Below are 18046 nucleotides of genomic sequence, written 5' to 3'. Positions count from 1 at the left end.
TGTAAGGCAAGCTGTGGTCTGTCTTCTGGAGGGTTTGTCTGGGCAGCGCAGCATGCACTCATCACTGGAGTATAAAGGAGATTTTATGAGTTCAGATATGTATTTTCCCAGCACAGGCAGGGTTCAGGAACACCTTCCACGTGTCTATCTCTGCACCCTGCCATTATCACATATCCCCCCACCAAGTCAAGGCCAGTGCCACCAGTGGGGGTGAATGAGCCAGCATTGCCTTAGGGGTAGAAAGTATTTTTTTCTTCCCTGGCTGGGCAGTTGCCCTGAGAGGATGTCAAACTCATGCCATGGCAGGAATAGATTATTGGGTTTAGCTGATTGAAATGCTGTTCACAGACAATGTCCTTTTTGTTTTCTGAACTTGACACACTTCGCCATCTCCCTTCATTCTGCTCTCCTGGTTGTGCTGTTTTCCCCAATCACACAGAAAAGCTTTTCAGAAACCCATATGTAAACCAGAGAAATAAGAATTAGTTACATTTCTGCAAGATATTTTCTGTTAGACATTGAAAAGGGATGAAAGGCAGCAGGAGCATGACAGATCAGCTCCTTTTTCAGCGGACTTGACAGCTGCAGGACTGTAGGAGCAAGTGACGTTTGAGGTATACCGACTCCTCTCTGCATTCACAAAATGCATCTTTTGCCCCTGTGTAGTGAGAACCAGAAGTGATGGGATGGGAGAACCGTAGCTCAGCTGTGAGCTGGCAGCTGATGGTTGGTTAGCTGAAGTCACACAAGGCAGAGGAGGAGCCCTCCTTACGGCCCTCAGGAAGGGAAGCTGAAGCACAGCCCAAGTTAAACACCTTGCCTTCGGCTGCACAGCCTCAGAGCAGGGCTTCTCCTTTATGAGGTCCTGGATGCTCCTGCTGCAGGTAATGAATTACCTAAATAATTCATCAGCTGCTGCTGCTGGGGTAATGCTTGTAGACTACAGATGAGCAGCGAGAGAAGAATTTCCCAATAAGTGCTGCAGGGGGATGAGTATTTTCAAGGCATTTGGAACATGAAGAGCCTGGTTGCTCTCTAATCCCCCATGCCAGTCCTTTCTTCTCTCTGCAGCAGGGAGAGAGGAATATAGAGCAAGAACAAGGAACTGAAGTGATGAGAGACGCCCTCTTCAGAGAGAGGCTGCTGTGATTGTATTTCTAAAAATCATCATGAATAAGTGCTCCTGTTTGTCCCCCTTGCAAGCCTGACGTTCAGCTGGAAGCTGTCATATCAGCACTGCCATCCCGACAGCCTGCACACCAGTTCCTGCAGGTTTAGCTTTCACATCTCTGCACATGTGCTTTCCCCTATTCTCTTGTCAACATCAAAACAGTGATGCTCTAACGTGGGGCGCTTTAATACAGCACAAAGGCAAAACGACAGCCTGCATTCACAGCTCCTGCGAAGGCAGGCGCAGTTTCCCCACTGATTTCAGGGGGCTGGCACAGGGTGTCAATACCCCACGAGGAAAATCTCCCACTGTGCCACATCTAAAGGAGGTCAGCAAATGGATTAATCCACAGGAATCTCTGCTCGAGCTCTCAGGTGCTGAAGAAAAAGTTTCTCACCTGAGAAACCAGCTGCACTTTTGGCACCTGATGTGCAGCATCCATTAACTCCTTACCTCAACCCCTCGGAGGCCAGAGGTGGGAGAAGACCCTGGCCCCATGTGCTGTTCCCCTGCTGAACCCACATTGTGAGGCCACAAGGCAGGTCCGGCTCAGAGCAGTAACTCTCTCCCCCTTTACGTGGAGATCCAGGGCAAGAAGCAGAAGGAAGCTGGGCTGTTAGCAGCAAAGCAATTACACAAAATGCCTTTCGGAAGATTTAACCTTCCCCTAGACTCAGAACACACCTCGCTGGCTGTGTTTTGCAGAAGGTAGAAGCCATAATGAGGTACTTGAGGCAAATAATCCTAATTATGGAAGGCAGTCAGCAGGGATCTTACATAAAAAGTAAGGTAGGTGTTTATTTCCCACTGTAGACGCTTTGGGATATCACAGGGAAACAGGTTCTCATCTTGTCTGGCTGTCAACACTTTACAAACAAAAGAAACTCTCTCCTCTAACCCAAGCTCTGACTACTGAATCACACACAGTGCGCTACCTTTAGCAATGAGAGTTGCTATTTTATTTTACAACATGCTCTGGGCTTTCACTAGGATGAAGCAATTCTCCATTTTAAGCCCTAAATTCAGCATATTTATTACCCTAATATATAACCTGTGGCAGTACACCAGCAGGAAGACCAATGTTTCATAGCTCTGGTGTGAATGCTCCCAGCAAAGCGAGACAAAGGACTCTGTCTCTCAACCCCCCCAGCCCAAAGCAGCTATTTCAGATTTGCAGGGCTCTGGCCCAGCATGCCCATCCCTAACAGCCACAGAGCCCAGAACATGGAAAATGATGGCGAAGGGTTAGGTGAGGCTGGTTGCTTTGTTATTTCTGACCCCCTCCTCTTCTCCCTGGAAATAACGAGATGAACAAACGCATGCAGAGCCCTGCAAGATGTGATGTGCGGTGCCAGGCACAAGCATTAAACCATTTTTATAGGTGCCTAAGGAAAAGCGCAGAGCTGCCCAGCTGGGAAAAACGCTGCAGAATCAGCTCTGCACTGACTAAATACTCACATAAATACTTTTTGGTGGGGAAGGCACTAGTGGGCGCTTGTGAGAAAGCAGCAAGCCACAGAACACTTGCATCTGTGCATACCACCAGGTCAGAGTTAAAATAACTTCCTTCAGGCACAATATCTTCACCATGACTTAGCTGATACGAGCCTCGACAGGCTCTTCCCTTCCCTTGCTAATGCTCAGCAAGAGACCCTGCAGGGTCCCCCTGCCACAAGCTGCTGGGTTTAACTCTGAGCACTTCTAGGCCAAAGCACTGACCCTGCTGCTTTAAAACAAAGCTTTTCCCCAAACCTCCTACAAACCAGAAAGCAGGAGAGCTGCCACGTGCAGGTCCTGGCTTTTGGTAAGTCCAGCTGTCTGATTGCTCTAGAACAATGCCAGCCAGAAGAGCTCAGCCTCAGACTGGAGCAGATCCAGACGCAGCTCCAGGACATGAAGAAAGAGTTGCTGAATGGAGTGAGCCACATGGGTAAGAAACATGTCTATTCCCAGGTCCAGCTTACCTTCCAAGGATGATGAGCCCATGCTTGCTGTGCTCCATGGCCTAAATTGTTAACAGGTTTGGTATTGACATATACAAGTAGAATTTTGTTCCATATCAAGTCCAATTGGAGAAGTTCCATGAGCTGCGATATCATTACATCTAGCCCCAATCTAGTTACTCTCACAGCAGTCGCAGCTTTGTCCTGCAACATGTAAGCACATTTTTACAAACAGGGAGGATTTTAAGCTCACTGTTCCCCCAGGGTAAATAATTGTCTCCATTTTATAGAAGACGAGAACAAAGAAAGAGAGGGAAAAAGTGGTTTTCCCAAAGCAGTTTGGTGTCAGAGCTGAGCTTTTCATCATTTCAAGCCGCTCTGCTGTTGGTACGACATGCCAGGAACTGTGGCTTGAGACAGCCAAGGCTGCTAAGCCCTGCCAGCTCCTGTGGGTGCACTCTGTAGGGTTTGGGCTGATTTATAAACAAGTAAAAAACATAACAGCTGGCTTTTTGGTTATTTCAGGTATTAAATCCAGCACTTTCCCAGCTTTCTACTTCCCCGTGGAAAACATTGAGAGCTTTGTGACTGTTCATCCCCTCCATGAGATGTCTCTCCAAGCCTTCACCTTATGCTTCTGGACAAAAGCCCAGCACGTTGGCAGTCAGCTTGTTCTTTCCTACTCCATGCAGGAGAGGGATAATGAGCTAGTGCTGACCGTGGGCACAGATGTGGGGCTGTGGATAGGAGGCCACTTCACCAGCTTCCCCCGTACCACAAGGCACAGGACTGGCTGCACTTCTGTATGACATGAGCCTCCCAGGCTGGAATGGCAAATTTATGGCTCAACGGAGCTGCCGATAAAGCAAAGAGCATCCAGAAAAGGTAGGTGATCCAGGCTGGAGGGACACTTGTACTTGGGAAGGACAGAGACACTGTTCTTGGGGCCTTCTCCAACAGATTTGCAGGGTGGATGATGCATGTGAACCTGTAGATGTCATAGCATGGGGAGAAACCTCCATGACCCTCTTGGGAGGAGTGGTTCTGGAGTCGGACACCAGCTGTCAGTGACCCTCCCACACCCCCCTTTAAAAAAAAAAAAAAAAGGAAACAAAAGAATGCAAACCACTTGCTAGAGAAAATGAGAAAGGAAGTTTGCTCCATTTATTTGTTTTAGATTAATTGCTTGTTTCTACTTCTGCTTGCTCTAGGTTCACTAGGCACCTTGCTTAGTTTTTCCAAGTAGGCACATAGGGGCAAAGCCTCCATCAATCAGTAGGATTGCAAAAAACAGAGAGCAACTCAGCACAGTCCAACGCCTTGCATCGTCACATCCCTCCTAGGAGTCTGGTGTAGGGCCCCATACACAGAGCTCCTCATATGCCAAAGTGCCACTCTGGTTAGAGGAACCCCTTTCTCAGGTAAAACTGCTTTCACATCCTTCACCTCAAATCCATTTCTTACCATCTTCCCTGCATGCATCCTTTATTCCTATTTTCACCACCAAACCACCACCCCTTCCAACGCAGAGGTATCAGACACTGAAGGGTGCACAAAGGACAGCGCGGCTCCTACGCGGTCGTTGCGCTTTGCTCAGTGACGTGTCCTTTTTGTAAATTGATGGTGAGACTGAGTGTGGAAGCAGCTTCTTTCTCAACACGTACACATCACAAGACAAGGCTGAGGGCATGTAGGACACTCATCTCCTGGGGTTAAAGACGTACGTCACGGGAAGGATTATTGCCAGCATCAACACCAAGTCCGTGCCAGGCTGTTGAACAATTCTGCTTTTTTCCATACAGAGGGCAGCAACCTTGCACAACAATTGGGTGAATTTCCACACGTTAAGTTATGCAGCAATGAACCCTCAAACCCCTTAAATAAATACTTTAAGAAATCCTCCGTTTTTATCAGCGTGCAATTCGCTTTCTTCTGTGGGCCAGCACCAGTCCTTCAGCCTCAGCTTTTGCAAACCGTTTTAGCCTTTGGGTGGAGCTGTGCCCTTAGGGAACACAACAGAAAGAAACCAGTAGTAGGACCAAGCTCTAAACCCTTTCAAGACTTCTTCAGGAAGGTTCAGGTACCCGAGAGATGATTTTTTTTTGAAAAATAACTTAAGCTTTTCGCATTGAGTTTCTTAAAGATAGTTTTGACCATGCTTGGAAGCAGACCCTGCCCTCCAGTCGTTGCACAGGCATCCATCAGCCTGAGTCTGACCCCAGGAGCACGGCACCGAGGTTCTCACTGAGCTCAGGACCATCTCTAGGGAATGAACGAGCTGCACCTGGCTCATGCCTACAGAGCATGGATCTGGGGGTCATTAAAGGATTAAGAGAGGGACTGCCACCCTTGGGCAACTGAGTTGTAAACTCCAGAGAGTGCAGTGAGCTATTTCCAAAGACTGGAGTGCTGCTGGAACAAATGGTTATCAACCAGCTGTGAATAAGCATCAGACCACTGGAGGACTCCTAACCTCAAGAATAAGGCTTGGGAAGGACTCGATGGCAACAGCTGAGGGCTGAGATGTGAGGGAGAGTCTGGTGAGCAGAGCGGGGTGAGATTGAGTGATGTGTATTCCTACTTTCATGGTCCTTTGAAGCACACAAAAGGACGGTAGGGGACAGGATCAACACTGCTATCGACCCATCTAACAAGGCATCTCAGCACAACTGCAAATCTCCACTCAGAGAACACCAAGCACCGAAGAGCTGCCATCGCTCATGCTGGACCCTCAGCTACATAAAGGAGGAATCTGGTGCACTCCTTGCACACGACTGACCAAAACCCAGCCCAGGTGCTGGTTTGTGGCACTTGTGATGTGTCAGGATGTGAGGGACATACATCGTACTGTGGCATCAGTTCCTTGATGGCAGGAACTGAGCTGGCTGCGGGCATTGCCCTTTCCTTGCGACAAATAACCAGGAATGGGGAATTTTCCTCAGCAGTGCTGTGCCGTGAAGCAGGGAGGTCCTGCTAATCACTCACAATGAGAACACTCTTTAAGACACAATAATGGCTTATTTAGAAACTCTTGCTGTAGAAAGTGTGCAGAAAGTCTGGATGAAAGATCAGTATCAAGCCACGTTCTCCCACTGAGCAGGTCCTGAAAAGTGCCTGGGCCAGGCCAAACGTTGGTTTGTGTTCACAGATTGGAGCTATTGGAGATTTCTTTCTTCTCTGCCTGCCCAGCTTGGATAGTGTGGATATCCATGAGCTCTTCTTTCTCCGTCTGAATCTCCACCTTGTTCCTCTTGGCCATGATCTTGTTAATTTCCATGAAGGTTTTGTTCTTCGTCTCAGGAACAACAAAGAAGATGTAAACCATGGTGACGAGGCATATGGCACAGAAAATGAGGAAGCTGTAGGCTCCAAGTCCAGCCTAGAGCAAGAAAAGAAGACTGAGCAAAGGCCAGGACAAAACCCCAGATGTATACATGACATGATTTGGACGTGCTGAACCCTATATCACCTATGAAAGGCAACCACAGTGGTGTGCATGTACTTTAAGTTGAGCAACTGGAAGCTAGGGGTGGTTCTGGATTCTGTCTCCTGATATCACCGCCATGGATTTAGTGGAAAAGGTCTGCTACATAAATCAAAGTAAACTCATCAGCTCCCCCTGCACAGGCTAAAATCAATCAGTTTATGGGTCGCAACTACTTGGGATCAGTCTGAACGGGTGACCTGCAGGTGGCTTTCTGAGACATCCACCCCGCTATGGAAAATGGGGAATTTGCTGTCTTTTCTATGGCCCTGAATTGAGAATCAGACATTCATATGGAAAAATAACATTATTTTAAAGCATTGCCCAACAGATGTGACCAAAGAATTGCTGATTAACATCACTTTGTTGCCCTTTATCTGTAATACCCGTAATCCTGCTTGCAGGTACTGGCAACCAACCTGGGCAGGCACAGTGCCCAGGCTTAAAAAGGCTCTCTGTAGGAACAGGGGTGAAGATACTAATTTTAAGCTGAAGGCCTGCCCCATCCCCTGCTCTTACCTCCATGTAGAGAAACAAGAGCCCCACAGCGAAGTTGCACAGCCAGTGCACGGACCCACCGACCATGAAGGCAGCCGGCCGGGATGACTGCAGGAACATCTCAGTGATCATCACAAAGGGGATCGGGCCTGGAAGAGAGTCGCATATTTGTAAATCCCAAAGGCAATCCCTCACTCTGAATTCCTAGATTACATCGCTTATGTCAGTAGCTTACTAAAGTACTTGTGTTTAGAAACGTCTGATAAATCCAAGAGGGAAATCAAACAAAAAGCAGGGCAGCTGGCTGACTTGCCTAAGCTCACACACAGCAGTCAGCCTCTTCGCTCTCCTATGGCTTTAACCACAAAAAAATTGTCAAGACTGATAAATGTGAAGTGCATCTCCAGAGAGCATCCTACAAGCAGCATCTAAGCAAAGCAGTGCTTCTTAAAAATAGAAAAATAATAATAATAATAAAAAAAAATGAGCACAATCATGCCTTGCTTTTCCTCTTGAAAGCTGGATGCTCCCCTGCCCGTGGACAGGGCCCGCTGAAGCATAAATCGAGCTGACTGTCAGCAAGGTGCATGGCTGCACAGGGGAAATGCAATCTCCTTGGATCAGCCCCACAAAGCTTTTGATGTGAAGTTCAGCATAATACTTGACTTAAACCAAATTGCGGAGGAGACTGGGCAAGATTATGTGTACTTACTGGCTCCAATAGCGTGTCCAATGATGTAAAGAATGACACACACTATGCTGAGGTAAGACATCCAGGAGACGGTGTTCTGTGAAGGATTTAATCACAGGTTAGAGCCGGGTCCTGCCTGGAAGTCAGCAACACACTCAGGGCACTATTCACAGTGAGATTTGAAGGATTTTCTCAAGCAGTGTCCTCCTCTGTTCCCAGCTATACCCCCACAGACATACCTAGCCACTAAGCATGTGGTCCATGTAGGATCTTTGCTTCCAACAAATGGATGCAAAAGTATGAACACAATGTGTTGGGAGAGGTATCCAGCCAAGCAGGACTGTAGCTCTTGTTGGGTTTACTTCAGGCAGATCTACAAGTGCTGAGATCTGTACTGCCTCCCTCCCAGAGTGCAGAAACCAGTCCAAAACACACCAAGGGTTTGTTCCCCAGTAAGTCCCAGGCCAGGCCCACCGAGCCCCCCAGCCACACACCTGGAGGTTGAGGGCCAAGGTCAGCACCGCACAGGATCCACAGCACAAGCCAAAGCCAGCGAGGAGGAGGATTCTCCTCCCTAAGGACTCCACGATGAAAACCTGAAAGAGACAGAAAGGGATGAGAGACCAGATCCCTGGGGCACAGCACTTCATTCCAGCAAATTTTATTAAGGTGGTATTTAGCAAGGGACCGTGCAGAACACGTACTGCACGAAGCATCTCGCGGTGTAAGTGACAACCTGGGTCACACATCGTGAGAGCGGACAAGTGAGAACCCAAAGAGCCCCAGCAGACACTTACAGCGAGGCAAGTCATGACGACGTTGATGGCACCTATGGACACGGTGACATACTGCACGTTATTGGTTTCCACACCTGCTGACTGGAAGATCCTGTCCGCATAGTAGAAGACCTGCAACAAAAGCCACAGCCGTGTTTATATGTGGCCAAAGGCAGAGCACAGGAACCCCATCTGGGCTCCTTCTACCTCCTGGAACTGGTGCACAGGAACCCCCAAATTATTTCAGAACTGGAGATGTTGGTGTTTAAATACAGGAACAAGCATCTTACTCCAAAAATATCCAAACCATCCTTGCAGGATGCTGGACTCTGGACCACGTGTGTGCTTGGCTTGGTACTGGCCAGGGTGAACTTCCCATAACATCTTACAGAACCAATGTCCCTGATGAAGGGGGTACTTGTGTATCTCGTCCCATTACTGCTCACCCCTCTGCCTCCCCACTCACCGCGTTAACCCCCGAGAGCTGCTGGCCCATCATCATGACAACAATAGAGATGAGCTGCCAGCGCAAGCCCCTGAAGGCGCAGAGGGTGAGTACAGACATCTGTCCTTCTTCCTTTTCTGACTGGTCTTCAAGGCGCATTTCTTCTATCTCATCATCCACATCATCCCAGCCTCTCAGTCTCTGCAGGGCTAGTTGGGAGAGGAAGGTGAGTTATGGACCCCAGAAAGCTCCCCTGCTTCCAAGCACAGCAGCACAACACAAACCATGGGCAGCAGCAGCAGTGCTCCCAGTTAGGGATTCACATAAACAGAGAAAGAAGCAAGAATCCCATCCACCAGCAACACGTCAGTGAATAATTTCACACTCTCCTGCTTCACTGTTGGCTGCTGTCAGCCACATCCCACAGCCAGACCTATCCCATTCCACCTCCCCTTCCAGTAAAGGATGGTGCTGTACCTTGTCGTGCTTGCTCTTCGTTGCCCTTCTGTATCAGCAGATATCTGGGACTTTCAGGGAAAAAGGGCAATGTGAGGAGCTGAATTACTGATGGGATTCCCGTGAGCCCCAGCAGCACAGGCCAGCCTGCAACAAACGTGACAAGATGCTGATGACTGGGAGGAATCTTTCCCCAGCAGAGCCCACAGAAAACTTCCCAAGCCAGGATTTTACCTTCAGCATTCCCAAGGATGCTGTTGAGACCAAGGATCTGAGCTATGAGGATCCCAATGGTGATGAAAAGCTGGGGCACAACCCCAATGGCACCTCTCAGATTTTTGGGGGCCATTTCTCCCAGGAACATGGGAACCACGTTGGAGGCCAGACCTGGTAGGTAGAGAGCAATGTTAGTTATGCAGCTTCCTGACCTCAACATGCTGAGCAAAGTGTTTTTAGGAGCCTGAGAAGACTGGGGGGAGCCCTCCTACAAAGCTGGCAGACAACGTGGGGGCTCTCAGTGTCCCTTCTTCACCTTCCTCAAAGCAGCTCCCTCCCAACACGGGGTGCAGAGGACTTCCATAGAAGACACGCAGAGAAACTGGGCGTGCTGCTTCCCATTTGGAATCACAGTCAAAAGGTAAGGGAGGAATTGCCACTTCCTTTCAGCAAGAAATCAGTACTCAAGCTGATGCAAGGGTGGCGGGATGGGACCCTTGCTTGCTCCTAGAAATTCACAACTCCATTAATTGCTCTGTAACAGGTGGCAGAGAGCATTGATGGGCTGAGATTTCTCCTACAGGTAGCATGCTGGAGCAGGTATTCCTGTTTTACCAGCACACTGAGGACAGGTTGTTTTACAGAACACAGCACTGTTAGCTGTAGTAACCCCTGCGAGCTGCCAGCTCCCATACTTCGACTGTAAATCTTGGCATGTAAACCCTAAACTCCTGAAGTCAAATGACCAAACCGCTCTTATCTTCCATTGCTAACAAAGTTCCTAGCATTCACACACTTGGGGTTAGAAAGGAGTTCAAGATGTTATCTGAAGGCCAAAAGGCACAGAAAAAAAATACTAACACGACTAGAAAACATTGTAAAACTGAATTCAGGAGGTGTAATGTCTGATGTTGCCACTACAACCATCCTTAAAAAAAAAATATCAAAAAAAACATGCTAGCAGTTACTTGTAGTCTGGTGCATTCAATTAATGGTGGCTTTTTAACTGTTCAAAGCTATGCTGATCAAGCCCTGCCACAGAGGGGCTCTCGATGGTGCTCCCAGCACCAGAGCTGCCCCTTTTGCTGGGAGGAACCGTGCCTGGATCCTGAGAGAGCCCGAATCTGGCTTGGTCCAGCAGCTTCCCTTCCCTCCCCATATGCAGCTTCCCCACTGCAAGGTCAGGACAGCCAGTCCTAACTCTTCTGTCAGCAATAACTAGCTGAAAGGAGGGATCCCTCTTTGCAGATCCCTCTGTAGCAACTCGGAAAAGCAAAGCTAAGAGCAGCTGACAGGCTTACGAGAGTGAAAAGTCAAAACAAAACCAGCCAGACCAGACATTTCCTGCCTTACCTCACTGGTTGCAATCGCGTGTTATAGATAGCATTGTTTTCCTGTGCCAGTTTGTTTTCTCACTTTATCCACAGAGGATATCCGAACTCACTAATAAATCATGGAGCACGTCAGCCTCGCTAAGCCAAAGCCAATTACTCAGGTCCGAATGTTGTCAGGACACTTATCAGCCTGCCTTGGCAGGAGCCCAGCACAGCAGCACGTGGGGCACCAGCCCTTTGACACCTCCTTGGTCCACGTTACTGCAGCTCCAGCACCTCACAGCCCTCCCCTGGGCTCCCCAAGAGCCTTGCAGTAAATCCTGTGGCCCTGCACCCTTTACCCTCCCTCAAATATTTATTTTCCCCTGCAAGGACAGCCAGTTCCAGGAATGGATCTGGCATTGTCTTCCATGACTTGGGCTTGGAAGGATTACTCTGTTTTTTTATTATGTTTAAAAAAAAAAAAAAAAAAGAAAGTGCCAGCCTATCTGCTTAAAGATGTCTGGGAAAACTGATTATCAGCAGCAGGTTTCCTGGCTGATGGTGCCCTGGGGCCAAGCAGACACTGCCTGTGGAAGGCAGCTGCAGCTACAGACACCTCCTCTGTGCAGCCCAAACCCCAGCCCCACTGCCCTTGCCTATTAGAGGTCTCTGATGCTTCTGCAAACTGCAGATGAGAACCATTATTCAAGCAAGTGCAGAACTGCTATGCAATCGTATGGCTAAAATATGCTACCTGTGAAGCCATCTATTGGGGAAAAAAACCTTTACATAGCCAAGAATATCATATTGTTGCTCTCCTTTCAGCATCCAACCTCTCACTTACCAGCATAAATCCCCATGATCACACGTGAAAGGATGATTACTTCGAAGGTTTTGGCTATCTCTGAGGTTCCCATAAGGATTGCAGCAGCAATGGAGAAAAGGTTGTTTATCAGCAGGGTGCCCTTTCTGCAAAATCATGGAGAGACAGACAGAAATCAGTTTATTTTGCAAAGGAAGCTGCTGGGCCAATATCAGATAGACCCTCCCCTGGATTACACTGCCCAAAACTCAAAGGACTTGCCATCCCAAAGACGAGCCAAAGAGAAAATGGGGATTGTCTCATTTTCCCTGCAGGGAATGAAGAGCAAGCTCAGGAAACCTGAGCAGCCGGGGCTGGAGCTGCACCCAGCTGCACCCAGCTCCCAGGGCTTTCCCCATGGCTGTCCACCTGGCTCAGGTCCCAGGGTGGCCTTGACCATCCCAGAACCATATCAGCTCTTCTACTGGTGAGACACCACGTTCCCAAGCTGCTAATCACCACCCCATCTGCTTTAGGACCAGGGTGGCGTGATGCAACTGAGCTTCTGATGAGCTTGGCGAGCTGCAGGGACCGGTGAGACCAGCCTTATCTGAACCCAGCGAGCTGCCCCAGGAGGGCGTTCCCCACCTCTGTCACGTACCGGCCGCAGTTGTTGACCAGAGGCCCCACCATGAGGGACCCGAAGAAGCCACCCAGAGGGTACATGGACACGGTGAGAGACCAGAGCAGCGTCTGGAAGTTCTTGTCCATGAAGACCCCATGCCTGTCCGTGTAGGTTTGGTTGTAGAAGTCTTGCATGTACTGGAACGAAATGCAGAGCAGGGTTAGCAGTATGCAAAGCATCCGTGTTGTGAAAGCACAGATCAATCAGTGTCAAACAATCAATGCCATAAAACCTTAAACAAATGCCGTGATAAAACCAGAATGGCTGAGCTGGAAATCAAATGCAAGAGAGGGTTGCAACGGAGAAGCCTGGATTAGATAAAAGTTAACGCAACTTATCCCGCCTTGTTAGATTTAACACAAATTCAGCTGCCTGGCTGGAATTGTCTGCTTCCTAGAAGGGGAGACATTCCTCGTGCCCCACCACTGCTGGGCACGGAGCCCTACCAGCCACGTTACAGCCTTAACAAACCCACTGCCAGGTGGTTCAACGTGGGGAGCAGTGTGAGCACCTTAGACAATGGGCGTCTGCCCACAAAACACCTGCAATCTAGTTCTTCTTCCACTTTGCTGTTTATAAACCTTCTCCTAGGTCATGGTCCGCAGTCCAACCTACCGGGGCTGGAGAATTGATCACAGACACGTTGTAGCCGTACTGGAAAGATGATCCGAAGGCGGAGATCAGCGTTACCAGCGCAAGTGAAAGCGTCATTTTCTGCAGAGAGAACACACAAAGAGCACCTCAGAATCAGGTTTGGCTTTCAGGCATAAATGTCCCTCTGTAAAAATACAGCAAGACCTTCAAGACCTGCCTTCTGTGTTTTTGGCTTCGTGTTACCCTACAAAGAAAGCCCAACGGGTTGTTTTTGTTGTAACTCACTTTGTTCTGCCTGATTTGCACATAGTCATTACAGTAATTCACTCTACCGCCCTTTCCCAGCATTGATGGATCATGTGGATGATAAATAATTTTGATGTTATCGTGCTTAAAACACCACCCCGCAGGGAAAAAAAAAGAAATTGCATGCAATTATTCTTTTTTTGCAACATGCAAATTAGTTAGTGACATAAAGCAGGATGCTGGCATAGGGAAGCTTTAAAAAGATGGGGTTTCGCATGAAGTGGCAAAAATCCTTTTCCTGGTCATTTGCTCTGCTTTCACAGGCTGGATCGCTCTGCCCTCCATGTTTCAGGATCGAGCTGGTTATCCAACCACCACCGAAGCCAATGACAGCTTGGCCAAGTAACTCGGTGAGGGCTTGGCAGCCAAACAGAAGGGCAAAATCACCACCCCGAGCAGAATCGCACACCAGCCACGTCTGTACACACACAGTCCTCAGGGTTACCAGCCGTGCGAGCTTTCTGCAGCAATTTAGTTGTAATTCTCTCCTTTGGCTGGAGCCGGCCCTACGTTATTGACTAAGCTGTTTGTTTTTTTTGTTTTATAGCTCACTAATGTGTCTCATATCTGCTGCAGCAATAAAACTGCTTTTCGTTCAGATGCATACCATTTTCTGGCAACATTTGCAGGTTTTTAAATGTCCCAGCACTCAGCCCAGCTCCTGCACGGGGGATCTGACATGGCCCTAACCATGACAGCTATGTCCAAATAGCTGCCGGTGCTCCTTGTAGCCCCCAAATTCTCCAGAAGCTCTAGCAGCTCCCCTGCAGAGATCTGCACGTTAAGGGACTGCAGGAGACTGAAACTCAAGGCAGGGTCAGGAGAAAGCTGAGGCTTCCAGCAACACTTTCTAGTACCAGACTGTTGACTCTTGCAACAGCAGTGAAAAGCAGACTGCCTTGCTGTCATTAAACAAATCCCCAGAGCTCAGAAGAGCAGCTTATGTTAATTATACACATGCCGCGCTTTTAGGAAAGCCCCTGGCATGCAGGAGCACTGTGTTGTGCAAGAACCTACGGACGCACTGCTGCGGGAGGCAGCCCGATCCAGAAATATCCACAGCCTAGAAATGATCAGAAAGTAGGATAGAAAACTTGCAAGAGTAGGATAGAGACGTTGTGCGCAGAAAGGGAATCTCACCCCAAAGTTGCACAATAAAGGTCGGCTGCAAGGAGTAAGTTATGGGGGCAGTGCTACGCTGCAGAAAAACTGGGTTTGGGAACGTAAACCAGCTGTGGCTATGTAGCCAAACAGATCCCTTCTTCTTCCACCACAAACCCTCGCTTCTCCAAACCCGCTGTGCATCTCCAGGGGAGGCAGCAGTGGAAGCAGAGTCTGCTCACTTACCCCCTTCGTGCCTTCCTCCGAGTTGGAGCTCTCCTGCTTATCCTTGTTCGGCTCCATGTTGGGCTTTGAACCACAGATGCTGAGTACGGACTTTTATAGCCAAAACAGATGACACGGGATGGAAACGCCCTGCCTGGACAGAAAATCCCTCCCGTGACTTTCAAGGAAGTATCCAATCCACGGCCAGCAACATCAGCCCAAGCCCGAGCTGGCTACTGGGTTTCCAGTCCTGTTCGTCTCCTTGTTGTCTCCTCTTCCTTCCCTCGTTCAAGTCTGTCACCGCTCTCAGGTGTTCCTGTGCCAGCTCCAGGCTCAAAATAGAGCCCAGCTACAGGGGAAACATCCTCATGTGCCCAATGAGGAGGAGCAGGCTTATCACCAAAGCTGCTGGAGCTGTTCGCTGCAGCACAGGTATGTGGAACAGATGGGGCTGTGGCAGGAGAGCTGCTGCTGCTCCACGCTGCACCTCCAGCACAATCGGAGCTGCACCGCTGCCTGGTGACCACATTCCAGAAAAAAAAGGGGTGTTCCATGGGAGCAGGGCCCCTAAAGGGCTTCTGCTGTAGGACAGTGATAAACCTGGACTGCACATCTACCCCTGAGCAGAAACACCGCGCCTGGTCCCACCCCAACACAGCCCAGCTCCCTCGGGGCACTCCTGCAGGTTGCAGGTTTTTCCTTCTCGGGCTTATTTCTGACAGTGCACAGAACATGCTGTTTGTACAGCAAAAGCGTGTTAGTTTTCTTTCTACACACAAGGTGTAGCATGCTGCAGGCTTAGCATTAACCACTTACACGAGGAGGCTACTTCGAACAGCACAGGACTGAATTAATGATTAACTACAATTTCTACAGTTGATCAGCAAAATGCAAAGTTCACAGATACCCCAGGCAGGCAGAGCAACTGGAACCAAACCGCGTTGTTATTAGTCTGGCTTTCTTCATCACCCAGATCAAAAAAAAAATGTACCTCTTGAGTCAGAGGTGTTCATGCGACCTGCATGCATGCCTCGAGTGGCCGCAGCCTCCCTCCTGTGCGGTGAAGTCATCGCACACAGAACCTATACTCAGCATTTTTTTTTCTCTTTTGCATGTCCTTGAATGTCTTTTTTGCACCCATTAGTAATTTTTCCCAGGAAGAAGCTTTGCAGGGCAAAGACCATTCGATAGAAATAGAACAGCAAGATGACAGCTGCTGATAGATTTGGCTTTTTCCACATCCTCAACCCCAACCTTCAAGGGATTGTCTTTGGTTTTTAAAGTAGCTTTGTTACTATTTACTCTGAAAAATTACCTAATTAGGCTAAGTCGTGGCCTCAAAGAAAGTAAATGAAGTAAGAGCTTAACATCTAGAAGCATCTATAACACTGACAGGTGAAATTTAGTGAGGTAATCCAATTCATGAGCCACAATGCAAATAATATTAAAAAAAAAATAAATCACAGAGAAACAAGGATTGAAAGAGAGATGGGAAGAAATACCTTCAGCAACTGGTTAATGCAGAGACCTGAGGGGAGAGCAGGAATGGATTCAGAGAGAACAATGCTGCAGGTTCTCGTTGAGCATCACAAGAACCTGCATCCTGCAGCCACCTCTGCCAGAGGAATCCTGGTCAGGACCAGAAACAGAACACCTTTAAGCGTGCGATTTTGGAAGTGCAAACACTGCTCAGTGATCCAGAGTGAGCACAGTAAAGCACTGCGGTGAGTAACACCATGGTTAGCCAGGGCTGGTAATTGCTTTGGCTCATTAGAGAACAAGACGAGAAAAAACATTGAAGAATTCCACATTAAAACTTGGGTTTGTGGGCAACATGAACACGCGAGGAGAGCACAAAGGCTTCTTCTCTGCATTACTGGATGACACAGGAGGTCGCTATGGGAAGCTCATGCAGCCATCCAATTTCTGCAGATACCCCAAACTATGTGGATGCCACCAGGTGTGCTGCCCTTCCTCGAGCCCCAAAATTTTGTCTTCCAGGAGCTCCGCACTCAGCAAGGCAGCCAGGGCAATGCCCGCACAGCGAGGGTGAAGAACGACGCCAGGCACTGGCATCAGGAACGTTCAGTTTTACACAAACCTTGACTGATTCCAGTTAAAAATCACAGGTAATCATTATAAAAACAAAACAACCCATTACCACTGAACAGTGGCTGAATAGCACTGGCTGCTACTTAAATACATCATTTCATATTTTTTGGTAGGGCAAGAAAAATCAAAGGCAGCTAAATAGATACTTTTTCTTTCTTTTCTTTTTTTTTTTTTTCTCCCCATGCCCAAAAGAGCAGATTGCAGGTTCTTCCTTCTCAGGTTTATTTCTGACAGTGCACAGAACATGTCATTTTTACAGCAAATCATATTAGTTTTCTTTCCACACACGGTGTACGATGCTGCCGGCTAAGTATTAACCACCTACACGAGGAGGCTACTTCGAACAGCACAGGACTTAGTTAACAATTAACTACAATTCCTAAAGTTTATCAGCAAAATGCAAAGTTCATAGATACCCCTGGCAGCAAGAACAACTAGAACGAAACCAAGTTGTTATTGGTCTGTCTTCAGCACCCAGCTTAAAAAATGCATCTCTTGAGTCAGAGGTGTTCACGCGACCTGCATGCATGCCTCAAGTGGCCGCAGCCTCCCTCCTGGGTGGTGAAGTCACCCTACACTCAGCATTTTGTTGGGTTTTTAAGTCCTTGAATACCTTTCACTTTTTTTTTTTTTTTATGTGAGGTATTGTAAAAGATGAGATGAATCAGAGCAGAAAGTGCTGGTCAGGAATGGTCCAGCTGCTCAGATGATGCTGGTCAGGTTCCCACTGTGCTTCCACGATTACTTGCTGCAGCTACTGATGTGAACGCTACGATGCTGTTGGCAGTAGGAATTGATCTGTGTAGCCCTTTGCAGGGGCGGACACACTAACTAGGTGTCAGCTCAAACTGCAAGCACAGCTTGCAAAGCTTGTCATAAGAAAAACTGGCAAGAGAGCCTGCCCTAAAAATAGGAAGGGGAACAGAGCCCTGCTACTTCGGGACAGTGTGACTCGGTCCCTAGACTTGTTGTCATTTGTCCCTTCCTGTTTTTTTTTGTAAGTCAACAACCTAAAGACACTGTTTGCTTGAAGATTGTGGTAAATTGGAACCCACAGGACCCACATAGCCCACTCAGTATTTTCTGATGGAAACTATTCTCAGTGGCTCACATCCCAAAAGCTTGCTCCTGCATCATGGCCCTACATATCCCTTGGGGGTCTTAACTGAAGAGAGATGCAAACCAGAATATTCATTAGCTCAAAAACTCTCATCCTGCCTCAGCA

At 48.3% G+C, this 18046-nt stretch overlaps 1 protein-coding gene across 1 annotated transcript; it reads right to left on the bottom strand.

Moving 5' to 3' along the window:
* Nucleotides 1–4243: 4243 nt before the first annotated feature.
* LOC311217841 (solute carrier family 2, facilitated glucose transporter member 5-like) lies at nt 4244–16679 on the bottom strand. Its single transcript, XM_084300194.1, has 12 exons — nt 14731–16679; nt 13099–13197; nt 12460–12620; nt 11841–11965; nt 9699–9851; nt 9486–9611; nt 9030–9217; nt 8585–8695; nt 8282–8383; nt 7809–7884; nt 7118–7245; nt 4244–6493 (listed from the first exon to the last, which is right to left on the bottom strand). Exons 1-12 carry the CDS (start codon nt 14785–14787, stop codon nt 6257–6259), a joined length of 1563 nt encoding a protein of 520 aa, XP_084156320.1. The 5' UTR covers nt 14788–16679; the 3' UTR covers nt 4244–6256.
* Between the last annotated feature and the right edge of the window lie 1367 nt (nt 16680–18046).

The sequence above is a fragment of the Netta rufina genome, assembly GCF_964035555.1.
Source record: "Netta rufina genome assembly, chromosome: 22".
Lineage (NCBI taxonomy): Eukaryota > Metazoa > Chordata > Aves > Anseriformes > Anatidae > Netta > Netta rufina.
This window is presented reverse-complemented; position numbering and strand designations above follow the sequence as displayed.

Excerpts from the sequence above, each read along its gene's own strand:
- LOC311217841 (XM_084300194.1), bottom strand. The coding sequence starts at position 14,787 with ATGGAGCCGAACAAGGATAAGCAGGAGAGCTCCAACTCGGAGGAAGGC. Across the intron at positions 9,218-9,485 it reads CGAAGAGCAAGCACGACAAG|CCCTGCAGAGACTGAGAGGC; the intron begins GTACAGCACCAT and ends TCTCCCAACTAG. Across the intron at positions 7,246-7,808 it reads TGGACACGCTATTGGAGCCA|GCCCGATCCCCTTTGTGATG; the intron begins GTAAGTACACAT and ends ACTCTCTTCCAG.